General features: G+C 40.6%; 1 protein-coding gene across 4 annotated transcripts in view; it reads right to left on the bottom strand.

The window, feature by feature from the left end:
• Window positions 1–13,710, bottom strand: part of ldlrad4 (low density lipoprotein receptor class A domain containing 4) — a 364,130-nt gene that overhangs the window by 33,860 nt on the left and 316,560 nt on the right. The window contains exon 1 of one of the 4 annotated variants that reach the window (XM_008108716.3): window positions 5,295–5,464. The exons of 1 other annotated variant lie outside the window; for it this stretch is intronic. Coding sequence is in view for 1 of the 3 variants with exons in the window: in XM_003219695.4 (XP_003219743.1) it covers window positions 4,781–4,850 (70 nt within the window). In the remaining 2 variants the exon portion in view is untranslated. Of the gene's footprint in view, window positions 1–3,168; window positions 4,753–4,780; window positions 5,082–5,294; window positions 5,465–13,710 lie in introns of those variants that run through there. 2 more of the 4 variants (XM_003219695.4, XM_008108718.3) reach the window with 2 other exon arrangements.

Raw genomic sequence — 13,710 nt, 5'->3', positions numbered from 1 at the left:
TATTACAAGAACAAGGAGATATAGGAAAGCAACTATAGCATTAGGGCACTTGTGGTTTAAAAGCTAAGCAGGGTCAGTCCTGGTTCGCACTAGGATGGGACACCAACAACAAATACTAGGAGCTGTAGACCATTTCAGAAGAAGAAATTGCAAACCCATTGCTGAGTATTCCTTGTTTTTAAAAGCTTTATGAAATTCATGTAGGTGCCATAAATTGTCAAGAGATGAAGGTGCCCCCCACAAGTGCTATTACACTTTCAAAATGGTGAAATCACTATGGAGTTATCCATAATGAATGTTAAAGGAAGGTTAATGACTCGAAGGGCTTCTTTGAAGAAACAGAGACCCTGAATATTCAAAGCTTTCATAAAAGGCAACAAAGAAAAAAAGGAACAAGTATTGCTTTTGCTTGAATCACAGTGGATTTTTTTTTCGTGCAGCAAAACCATGGTGATGGGAGATTAACCTAGAAAGTCACTGTAGTTTTACAAAGTCGCAGTGCCCATAAAAAGTCTTAAAGATTAAAGAAAATGCCCCAGGGTATTACAAATGTTTTCCTTTCGGAAGACATGATAATTGCTTTACATGCCTCAAATTCAATTACTGCATCAATTAAAGTTATGACACTTTGGGACAAACTTGTCACATCATTAATCTTGAAGGATCACACCTTTAGCCATTCAAATTAGCACAAAAACACATCTATGACAGTATAATGTACTTATTTGTATGTGCAGGAACTACATAAAACTTGAGTCCACATGAATTATTTATTTGTGATTGTTAATAGTTTACCTTAAGAAGGCTAATGTTAATAAACATCTTTTAAAAATACACAGAAGCTACAGTAGAGTCTCACTTATCCAACGTTCTGGATTATCCAACGCATTTTTGTAGTCAACGTTTTCAATATATCGTGATATTTTGGTGCTAAATTCATAAATACAGTAATTACTACATAGCATTACTGCGTATGGAACTACTTTTTCTGCCAAATTTGTTGTCTAACATGATGTTTTGGTGCTTCATTTGTAAAATCATAACCTAATTTGATGTTTAATAGGCTTTTCCTTAATGCCTCCTTATTATCCAACATATTCGCTTATCCAACATTCTGCTGGCCCGTTTACGTTGGATAAGTGAGACTCTACTGTAATTGTAAACATTTTGACCACTGCCAAAAGAGAAACCAAGATGTAGCTAGTCAGACTTTCTTTGGGAGTGAGTTCTACAGGCACAGGATTTAGACTTTTGTCTTTGCCCCTAAATATTCTTACTCATGGCAATGGGATGGTGATGGCAAAAAGGTATTCAACAAAATTCTGTTCTAATGAACTCCAATCTCTTCCTTGAACTACACAAAAATAATCCACCTACAGTAAACCCTTGGTAACTGCTGTGGTTTGGCTTCAGAACTATCCCCACACCTTGAGGATATCAAAACCTAAGGATGCTCAAGTCCCATTATATACAGCTGTGTAGTAAAATGGTGTCCTTTATATAAAATGGCTTGGGAGTTGAGTGAGGATAAAATATCAGTTACTACAGGATCCATGAATATGGAGAACAGACTGTGTTTCTATTTTTAAAATGCAGAAACATTGAACAACAATATACCATTATGCTTCTTCATACTCACATGCAAGTACAAACACAAAAAAGATAAAGTATAGTAACATCAAAAATATTTCTAGAGGGTTTCCCTCTATTTCTGGAAGGAGTAAGATTAGTAGTTGGCATTTTAAAGTTCCTTCCTCTTCACAAATATCCACAAGTACAAAAATGTTACTGGCAGAGGTTAGTATTACCCAAAGCTGACCTATTTGCGAAAGATTTATAACTCCACTGTAGGCCTTAATACAACAACTGAAAGGGACTTCTTTATGTGTACAGAAGAAAATAACGAAATTGCTTTTTCACTTGTAGCTAAGAGTGATGGTGCCTCACGCAACTACAACTCCTAGGATTCCATAGCATTGAGCCAAAGCAGTTAGCAGTGTCAAACTACATTAGTTCTACAGCGTAGATGCCTTCACAATCACAAATAAGAAGATTGTTTTATTACTCGGGCAGAGCCCAAAAGGGGGCCTAGACATAGAAAGGTAAGTCCATTTTACGGGGGGGGGGGGGGGTGGGGGTGGGGGTGGGGGGGGGTGGATGAGTAAAACCATTTCCCCGTTTTCCTGTTATTCCCCCCACCCATGTCGCCATCACTGAAACTACCCTTGTTTATGACATGGAAAGGGAGAGGGGAATAACCAGCAAAAACAGGGAGAATGGTTTTTTCCCCTTCAACTATTTCCCCCTCCCATAAAATGGACTATCTTTCTCTTTCTAAGCCCCCTTTTGGAGTCTGCCTGGATAATGGAACTATACCCAAATAAGAATTCACCTAAGAACAAGCACAAGGGAGATGTGTACTCAGTGACCCATATCCAGTCATTCTTCAGCAAAAGGATATGAATTCATTTCAAAAGCGACCTTTTATGTTGCACTGTTATTTTTTAAAACTTTTGAGCTTCCTCACTATTTATCTATTTATTTAATTTGTTACTGGGCTTAATAGAAACTAAAAAAATTACTTGCAGTCCAAAATCTATGAAGTCAAAGAAGGCTTTTTAAAAAATAGTTTAATTCTAGCCATACTCATATGTGTACACAATTATAACACTTCTCTTCACTGGTAATGGATGCAGTTGATAAAAGCAACACACTTTATACATCCAGAGTTGAAATAATGGGAAGTTGCCTATAGGAAAATATGTCTACAGTACTAAAGATGAATTATTACACATACCACACAAAAAAAATCTTAACATAAGGAAATAATATAAAACCCAAAAGGATCTACCCTTTTTACACCAAAATAATCAGATGTGTAAAATCATTCTAACTACTACTACTATAAAAAATGAATCAAAATGTTCTACAGATACCCACATTTTCACAAATCTATCTGCACACTCCAGTCTTGAAGACTATCAGCTCCTATGCCTCCAGACAGATATAACAGCCATCTACAAACATACATGATTTTTTTTAAATATTAAAATCCTCTGTAAAGGAATGATATCTAGAAGACTGTTTTAAACCTTAAACATGATAATAATTTTAAAAGAAAAAGAAAACAAAATAGATGTCCCTATTTTCACAAACTTATCTGCACACCTCAGTCATGGAAAGTATCACCTCCTAGTTCTGAAGACAGCTTTAACTGCCACAGAAGAGAAAGAGGAAGGAAAACCCAGCTTCAGTGCAAGTTACAGCATGGTGACTGAGGTTAAAATCCTGTCTGCCCTGAATGCGACTTCCTTCTGAGAAAGCAGCACAAGGATCTCTGAAGCGTCAAAAATTTGGAGAGTTCAGTGCATTTGGTTAAGATGTATTTGATAAGGTGGCCAATGTTTTCAAAATATATCTAAAAATAGGAAAGATGAAAAATTGAAATGCAGAAGAAAAGGGAATGGGAGAGTGAATCTCCCATAGACAACTCTCTGGCACCTCTGAGAAAGAGAGAAGAGAGAGAGGAAGAAGAAAAGGAAAGGGGAGAGAAGGTAGGTAAGAAGGAAGGACTACGAGAGAAGAGAAGGAAGGAGAAAAGGAAAGGAGAGAGAGAAGGTAGGTGAGAAGAAGAAAAGAAAAGAAGAGAGAAGGAAGGTAAGAAGGAAGGACTAAGAGAGAAGAGGAAGGAAAGAGAAAAGGAAAGGAGAGAGAGAGAAGGAAAAAGAGAAGGAATGCTATGAGAGAAGGGAAAGTAAAGAGAAAGGAAAGGGGGGGGGGGAGAAGGGAGGACTAGGGGCCCTTCCACACAGCCACATAACCCTGAATCTCAAGGCAGATAATCCTCAATATCTGCTTTGAACTGCAATTATCCCTCAAGAGTCCACACTGGTATATAATCCAGTTCAATGTAGATTTTATACAGCTGTGTGGAAGGGGCCTAAGAGAGAGAATAAAGAAATAATGGAGAAAGAGAGAAGGAAGGAGAAAATTAAGAAAGGGATGGAAGGAAAGAGAGAAAAAGAAATGGGGAACTGAAGAAGGAGAAAGAAAAGGAAAGAGGGAGGGAGGGAAGAAGGAGGAGGGAAGAAAGGAAAGAGAAAAAGAGGGAGAAAAGGGGGAAGGAAGGAGAGAGAGAAAGGAAAGAAGGAGAGAGAAGGGAGGGAAGAAAGGAAAGAGGGGGAAAGAGAATGGAGAGAGAAGGAAGGAAGGTGAGAGAGAAGGAAGGGAAAGAAAGGAAACAGAGGAAAAGGGGAAATAAAAGGAAGGAAGTGAGAGAAGGAAGGAAAGGATGGAAGGAGAGAGAGAATGGAGAAGAAGGAAGGTGAGAGAGAAAGGAAAGAAGGGGAGCGAGGAGGGAGAGAGAAGGAAGAAAGGTGAAAGAGAAGGAAGGGAAGAAAAGAAGAAGATAAAGATGGGAAGGTGGAGGAGGGAAGAAAGGAAAGAGAGGGAAAGGGGAGAGAGATGGAAGGAAGATGAGAGAGAAAGGAAAGAAGGGAAGAGAAGGCGAGAAAGAGAAAGGAGAGAGAGAAGGGAGGGAAGGAAAGAAGGAGAGGGAGAGAAGGGAGGGAGGGAAGAAGAGCAGGGAAGAAAGGAAAGAGGGAAAGAGAATGGAGAGAGAAGGAAGGTGAGAAAGAGAAAGGAAAGAAGAGAAGGGAGGGAAGAAGGAGGAAAGAAGAAAGGAAGAAAGGAGAGGGAAAGAAGGGGGAGAGAATGGAGAGAAAGAAGGAAGGAAGGTGAGAAGGAAGGAAGGGAAGGAGAGCAGGAGGGCGGCATATACCTCTGTCCCCCACCAGGTCTTTCAGCTGGGCATCCTTTAACGTCGTGCCGTTCAGCTGCTCAGTGGACATAATCGGGGCCTTCCTTCTCCGGGGGGAAAGGAGACGAAGAGGCGCGTCCAGGGCATCGCCGCGGGCTCCGAGGGGCAGCCGGGCAACGGCCTCGGGGCTCCCACAGACGGAAAGCAAGCAAGGAAAGAAGGGAGGCAGGGAGACAGGCAGTCTGCCTATCTGCTGCGGAGACTCCCTCTCTCCCTCCCTCCCTCAAGAGGCGGAGGGACCGAGCCCTGCCAGACTGAGGCCAGAGAGAGTCTCTCTCATACACTCACACACTCTCTTCGCCGCCTTCCTCCCCTCAGGAAGAGGCCTCGCTCTCCGCCTCAGGAAGGACGCGGATTCCTCTCAGGCCCGTCAAACAAGGCTGAAAGGAATGCCTCAAACATAAAGATGGAAGAAGAAAAATAAAAGAGGGGGGGGGGGAGGAGGCTAAGAGGGCGCCGCCACAGCCGCTCTTACCGACGTCTCGCCCGACACTGCTTCCTCGTCGCTCTTTAAACCCCAACGGATCCTTCCTTCCTTCAGAGGGCTCGGCTCTTCCGCATTTCTGCCCCAGCGCGCGCTACGTCACGCTCGCGGGACCCAGCGCGCGGCGCTTTACGCCACACACACACAGAGACTGAGACAGGCTCCGCGGGTTTCCCCCCTCCCTCTCTTCCTCCCCGCCTTGCGCTATTCCATGGCGAAGCGGCTCGCGCAGGCTCTTCCCCCCTCCCTCCCTCCCTCCGTCGGGGACACACAGACGCGGCTGCTCCCGCGACCGCCGCCACCCCCTCCGCACACAGGCACTCACCTGTTGGTCCCTGCTCTCCTCCTTATAAGAAATGCCTTTGTGGAAGTGGGTGCGGGGAGGAAAGGGGCTTCAATGCGCCTCTTTTTCTCCCTCTTGACACAGGGTGCAGGCATGGGCCAGCTTAGGCCCTCCAGGTGTTTTGGACTCCAACTCCCACAATTCCTAACAGCCGGTAGGCTGTTAGGAATTGTGGGAGTTGGAGTCCAAAACACCTGGAGGGCCTAAGCTGGCCCATGCCTTGTCTACACAATTTGAATTAATCCAGTTTTAACCACCTATATTTTGGACTTTGGAATTCCAGATAATTGATGCTAAAGCCATATTACCAAAAATGAAACTACATATTAAGGTAATTAACCTGCCCTGCTGCCCCCGCCTTCACTCTGTGTATCTTGTATGTCTTTTAAGAGTGTTTTATCTCTTGTTTTAATTATGTTGTATCCCGCCTTGAACCTCAGGGAGGAGCGGGTAATACATTCATTTCTGTTGTTATTTTGCCAATTGATCTCTCTCTTCATAAAAGGGCTCATACCCCAAAATATATATACAGTGGGCCATTGTTATCTACTGAGTTTGGTTCTAGGACCCTAGTGGATAACAGAAGCTGTAGATGCTCAAGTCCCATTATATACAGTGGCATAATAAACTGGTGTCCTTTATATTAAGTAGTTTGCTTTTAATTGCTTTTCAAGCTGTGGATGCAGAATCCATGGGTATGAAAGACCAACTGTACGCCCTTCAAACAGCTAATAGCCATAGCGACTATTTGAAGGGTAAGTAAATACATTTATATTGGAGAATAAATGTTATGATTATTTAATTAAAATTACAAATTTCAGTTTAAATTACCATTTTAGGCCACATTGTCGCCCCTGTGAGGCAATACACTGTTTGCATTTTCGAAGCACAGAGTTGCAGACCTCACTTAAGGTCTCTCTTGTAATTCCATGACACTTCTATGCTAACTTTAATTTTTAATAAAATAATTGTTAATAAATGTTGAGGACCCCTGTATGAAAGGGGTTTCACACACTGGGCTCAGCAGTTAATTTTTACACAAAATTAAGATTCTTTACTGGGTATTTTTGGAATGAGATGCCTCAGTAACAAAACAATTAATCTTGAAACCTCAGTTTCACCTGTATATACTGAACCTGTATAGATTTAATGCAGTTAGAGACCACTTTAACTTCTATGGCTCACTATTCACTTCCCAGGAACTTCCTTACATTTTTTAAACTCTAGCATGAAATTTTCAGAGATATACTTCCTTTAAACACAAAGGCAATGTCTAAATATTGTGACTGTTTTGATGGCTTCTGTGGCTGGAATGTCGTGGAGCAGGAAGCAGGAGCCTTTGACGGAAGGAGGTGAAGGAGGATTTCGGGGAAGTCATTAGCTGCTACAAGTAGGATCAACTCTAATGCTGAGAAACCGGAACTGCTCAATGCCTTCAAAATACTCATCACTACCACAGAATGGAAGTGGAGAATTCCAGGATGTGTCCATACTGTAGAATTAATGCAATTTGACACCACTTGAATTGCCATGGCTGAAGACTAGGGGTCTGTAGTTTGATAAGGCACCAGGTCTCTTTGGCAGAGAGGGATAAAGATCTTGTAAAACTACAACTCCATGATTCCATGGAACTGAGCCATGGCCATTAAAGTGGCGTCAAGCTGCATTAATTCTACAGTGTAGATGTGCCCCAGTCTTGCTGTGAGTGATCAGAAGCGATTACATAAATTATTATTATGATTGTTTATTTATAGGAGCTTTTTCTCTCAACAAAGGAGACTTAAAGCGGCTTACATTAAAAGAATTTAAATGACGGACAAGCCAAAAATATGGCCTCTGTGGAAATAAAGGTGAGAAGAATCCCAGGAATGTGGTAGAAGATTCAAAATGGATCCTATTCTTGGAAAATACCAACAAACATTGTTTTTCTGGAACAATACTTTTCTACAACAGCATCATATAGTTTTGGTATGAGATCTTAATTACTATACATTTTGGGGGGGGCACAGTTAACATTGACTACTATGGCATCAGTTTCAACTGTTCACATTGGCATTTAATAAAGATCCAGCCTATGCTTGATGGCCAGTTTTGCAGTGGCTCAAATAATGTTTCAAAAATAATGACCTCTCTCTAAACCGGTGGTTCCCACCTTTGGGCCTCCAGGTGTTTTGGACTCCAGCTCCCACAGTTCCTAACAACTGGTAAGCTGGCTGGAATTTGTGGGAGTTGAAGTCTAAAACACTTGGAGGCCCAAAGGTTGGAAACCCCTGTTCTTAAAATGCCCTCCCCCTCAAGAAAAGTTGAAGACCTGTTGACATTAACTTCTTCCAGTGAGTCTATTTGAAATCTTAAATAAGTGTCATGGGAACAATCACATGGACAGCCGTATGGGTGTCTCACAATTCCCAAAATAGCAGATAATCACAACCCCGTTGCACAAAAAGGCAAACTGTTGGAACGCAAAGATAATCTTGTAGCATGTTAATTGTAGTTTTATTTCACTCTTATCCATTTTGCACCCTTATGAAGAAAAATAGGGCATGTAGCAAATAAATAAACAGCCTAACTCTCCTTGATAGTATGGTGCTGTTGTTCCACCACCGTCCTCAAGTTTACCACACTTTTTCTTTGCTTCATTGTTCAAAAAAGTAAGGAAGCAAATGTTTGGCAGTAGCCCCTGTCCTTTCCTTTCTGAAGAATAATGAATAACCACTGCGTAAATAAGAAAAGATAAGTGGGAGGCACTGGAACACCTTTTCAACCATGTTTAAAAACTTCAAATCTCCATTTTCTAAATGGCAGGAGGCTTCAATAAGCATCGAAGTTGGTGTGGCAGGTACAGACATGTTGCTGACCTCATAGCTATAAGCATGAACTAGAGGGAAGTACAAACCATTATATCATTTGGTCGGGGGAGGGGGGACCAAAATATGGTGGTAATTCTACCCTTCTCTTTTTTTTCTCTGTTTCAAATTATATTTTATTTTGGTTTTAACGTGATTAGGTGTGAGCGAGTAAACAGATGGCACCAGCTTGGAGATTAGAAATAGAAGCCAGCAGAAATAAGTTGGGAAGAAGGATTTAAAACAAAAGTACAGTATTTAGGCTTTTATATTAATTTGTAAACCTTTTTTTGCTTGACATTATTAGCAACTACTTTAAAAACTAACTGGAATCTTTTTTTAAAAAAATCCTTCTAAGGCTTGACTAAATCTCCCCTAAAATCTTGTTTCACAGATAAACACAGCTGTGCCTCATCTCCCAGTCCATGTGGTCCACCCACAGGCCATATAACTTGCATTAAGTGCCTTGTTGGAATAACTGCGTCTGTTTATGCTACGCAGGCATGAATTATCCTAGGACACAAAATATGAACACATCAAAAGAAAGCTAAGCATGTTTTCATAACCTGCTCTGTAATGCCATGGATTCTTAAATAGCAACAATAAGGGTAGTGATCACGTTGCTGAAAAAGTTATCATCTTGGAACAGTCAAAACACAGTGGGCAGTGTGGTTTAGTGGATATTGTTGAGTTTGGGTTTGGAAATTCAGGTTTCAAATCCTATGTCAGGCACTGAACCAATCCAGGCAGTCCCCAAGTTACGAACAAGGTAGATTCTGCAGGTAAGTTGAATTTGTATGTACGTCAGAACAGGTACATTTTTAAGTGTAACTCCAGCCATATCACACACACACACACACACACACATATATACATATACATACATACATATACATACACATAGAGACACACAAACAGAATAATGCTTTGGATAGCATATGAAAAAGGTTAACACCCCTGTGGTGCTTGTTTTTCTGCCTGTGAGATTTCACTTCACTTTCTGTCCCTGTGATAGCTGGATTTTGAAAAATTTGGCTTGTTTTGGAAACAAAGATTGGTGAGAAAGCTTCAGTGGAGGCTCTTTTTCACCATAATAACTCTTTTAGGAGTGAGTTTCTCTTCCTAGGGGTAGATTTCTCTCACTTCCTGTTATCTCATCCCTATTCTTAATTGAGTCATTTGTAAGACAGGTGTTTGTAACTCAGGGAGTGCCTGGACGCCCTTGGTATCTGCTGGGGTTTTGTTCCAGAACCCTTGATGATACCAAAATCCTATTAAAAGTCCCATTATATTGTGTTTCTTATGTAAAATGCCAAAATCAAGGTTTGCTTTTTGGATTAAAAATAATTCAAGCCACTGATAGTTGAATCCATGGATACAGAGAACCAACTGTAATCATCCTTGATCAGCAACTTCCTTGCATTTCAGACTAGCTGAAGTATAAAAAAACTCTACATCTGTTCCCTCTCTGTGTGGTTTCTTTTCTTTCTTTTATAATTTCTCTCCCAGAATCCATGGATGCAGAGGGCTTCTGAGCAACTTCCACCAGCTGTAAACATGGGTAAAATGACCTATAAACTGTGACAATTAACAAAATTTAATTTGTAAAGTGGCTGGGATATTGAAAATCCTATCTGTGCTAATTATAACGATGAGCAGAAACAGTGCCTACCCATACTAGAACTTTTCCTCACAATTGGGAAGGGCACCATGTTTCTTTTATAATAAAAAGGTATGATTCCATATTTTATGTGCTGGACTACACCGTGTCAAATGCAAAGCCTGTGGGCGGAATTCAACCTGCCACATCCTTTTATGTGGCCCTCGACGCTTTCAATGCAGGGCAACATAGTTACATTTACAGGAAAACATAGTTACATTTACAGTCTTACAATTACAAACAGCCCTTTGAAGGCAACCATAAAGCTAATGTGGCCCTCAGTGAAAGTTTGGCATCCCTGTGCTAGGTTTCAATTCTGGAGCATGGGCATATGAAAAAAAAATTGCCTTCAAATCCTAATAAAAGACAAGATTTTGAACATGCTAGCACTGGGCCTCACTTAGCAAGACAGGATGAGTAGCACTTCTCCACTGGAAATGCCTCACAGGGTTGTGGTGATAATAAAGGGGATGGAGCAAAATTACATATACTAGTGCACTCTGATTTCCTTGGGGAAAAAGCCATGCTAAAATGAGTTTAAAAGAGATGAGTAAGGCATTCCTCATGGCAAACAAATACAACATAATGGAAATGAAGTGAAATTTTTAAAAAGGATAGTATAAATTGGCCCATGGTCAAGCCTCCTAATACGAGGCAATTTTCCCTAAAGCAATAAAGTGTTTTGGGCGAGATTTAAAATTATATAGACATTAATTCAACCATTTCCGAAATTCTCCATCCGAGTCCATTATAACCTTAAAAACTCAATAAACCTTACTGAAATTGGGACAACAGATTTCTTCCCTATCATTTTCATATTTTGTGCTTTCCTGCTATTTTGAAAGACAATCTAGTTACCCTGGCTATGGATGACCTGTTACTGAAATGATAAGAAAATGCCTCGCTCCCTCCCCAATTCTTATATAAGGCAAGTGCCCCTAGCACATAACCATTCTTTTCTCTATTTTTGGAAAAAAGTAAACTTTGTAATGTGAGTTTGTCAGAAGTATGGATGGGCACAAACTATGCAAGTGCATGGGACTCAGCATACAGGTGTGCCAATGCTTTTGTGGCCAGTTCTTTTCATTGTGAAAGAAGTCTGTGCCGGAGCCATATCACCTGAAACTGTTGGGATCTTGGGATTGAGTTGTTCCATAGTTCCAAAAGCAAATGAATAGAAGATGAAGTGAGATTTCCCCCTTACATCAAGTCTTCTAAATGCATGGAGGTTTGATTGATTGCTGTATGGAGGAGCACTTGTTTATATAATAGCACTTACTTATACAGTCTTGAGTTTACTTACAGACTGAAATTGTACAAACACAATTTTAAAAAAACTAGATATATTAAATATTGATGTTCATAACCATTTTTCACAATGTATTTTTATAGAAATGTTATATGCTGTTTCATATTTTGACCCACAGCTAATGTGGTCCAAGATCAAGTTTTCATTCTTTATTCCTGTTCTCAGAGGGAAGGCACTCTTTGGGATTCTCCAGCAACATCTACAAAGAGAAGGATCTGACCTCATGTTTTCCTTCACCCTGTTCAAGCAGCAGCTTTTAAAAGGTGCATCAGAGAAATGGATTAAAAATCTGAGACAACACCTCATTTATTAACTTTGCAGAGATGTATCACAACCGAGGGCAAGGGCCACGGAATTAGCAGGGGTGCCAGCATCTTTGCATATGGAAACATTTTATTCCTTCTTGACATAAAACTAAAAAGCAATGTTGTTGAAATATATGTCGCTAAACAAGCCATTAACAGCATTTACACACAAAAGGGAGTATTCATTCTTTAGCTGAAATGAGTCTCTCTGGGGCCATAGTGTGACTCATGCCATGTAGATTATTCACTTGCCTAAACTAAATTGCCAGCAAGCCATCTGGCAGCCATGGTGAAAGAGACAGACAGTGACAGACTATAGATGCTATGTGTTAATAAGATGACTTAGTCAGAGAAACCAACAGAAGATGGGGATTTTGTGACTTTACTGAAATAAGATGTCTCGTGTACGAAATGCACCAATGTGTTTAGTCCACAGCTTTGTACAGACAGTACCTTTACAGGCAGTTAAAGATGGAATTGCAAATTTATCATTGCCTATTTTAAAATAACTATTTTTAATGTGTTCTGTCACGGTCGCTAAGCAAACTAGTTTTTGCAAGTTTCTGTAGACTTTAAACACCAGTTGGGATACGCCAAAATAGCTTTAAGAACCACTACCATAACTATTATTATTATTACTACACTTAATACGATGTTCAGCCATTTTACAAGCCTGGATCCACTATGCTAGCTTTCTTAACACCCATTTAAATGATAAAGAGTATTATGAGAGACATGACAAGATAAGAATCTATGAGTTATATACAAGAGTCATTCAGATCCTTCATAATAATTTTTGGACCAAGCCAGCTCATTTAACTGCGTACACTCTTACATAGAAATCACCCTGACCTTTGCCATAGATAGACTAGACATTTCATATCATTGTGTGCCAACTCAAAACCATGCCACAACAAACATTTCCTGACTCACTCCGATGTACAAAGCTATTGCAGATGGCACTCATCCACTCCGGAATGTCGGTTCTAACCACAAAGAGGAAGGAAGAATGCAGTATAACTATGTAAGCAGTACTTTCATAATCTTGGATTCTGAGTGTATGGCTGCCCATAGGAGACTCAAACATTTTAAACAGCTGTCAGTACTGCTGCTAACAAAAGTGTCGCAGTTTGAAAAACCATTGCATTGAAACTAGGCAAGCTGCACACAAATATAAATCTAATGGAAAACAATCTTCCCAGTCTTGCTGTAACTGAGATGAAGCAGCGCTTAAGAAAGTAATTACATCCATAATTCAGTCTGGGGATCCACAGGTTGAGAACCACAGCTGAGAACAATCTGGGGACCCACAGGTCGAGAACCACGGGTCTAGTGTATTATGAGGGTGCTTTTGCTCGGTGTTCTTCATGGATACTTTAAGTTTGAGATTCTATGCTATGTTAGTGGTTAAACTTTTCCCAGTAGTGGAAAAGAAAGACGGATAAAGTTTGCCAGCTTAAGCAGACTTTTCCCCCCAGAACATTGAAGGCCTATTTCCTCCTGCTCCCACCAGCTATACTATCATCTCTGCGGACAGGATCCCAACCATTATCTACTCATTGCTAGAATTAAAACACATGTTATAAAGCAAGGTGATCATGGGTGAAAGAATGGAATGTGTAAGTTGTAAAAATGGGGTCCCCCCTCCAACAAAGATTGGAAAGTAGGTTCTGACGGAGAAATTGAAGCTATGAATCTTAGCAAGAAATAAAGCAGATTCATAGGAAAGGGTGCCATGTTTAGAACTATGCCATTTTGGAAAGGCCGCAGGGAGGAGAAGTGTGATGAAATATGGAGGTTGTAAAGAGCCAAGGTGAGGAAAATGGCATGCTAAAGACCTGATCTGGATGCCATTTAAAATCAATGGCAAGACTGCTGCTGCGTTTTGTATGAGCAGGAGGAGGCCCCAGGGCAGCTACAATAGCACTGCCATTCTCTGTTTCA

This window comes from Anolis carolinensis, chromosome 4, assembly GCF_035594765.1.
Source record: "Anolis carolinensis isolate JA03-04 chromosome 4, rAnoCar3.1.pri, whole genome shotgun sequence".
In the NCBI taxonomy this organism is placed as follows: domain Eukaryota; kingdom Metazoa; phylum Chordata; class Lepidosauria; order Squamata; family Dactyloidae; genus Anolis; species Anolis carolinensis.
Note: the sequence above shows the minus strand (reverse complement) of the source record. Positions and strands in the feature narration are given on the sequence as shown.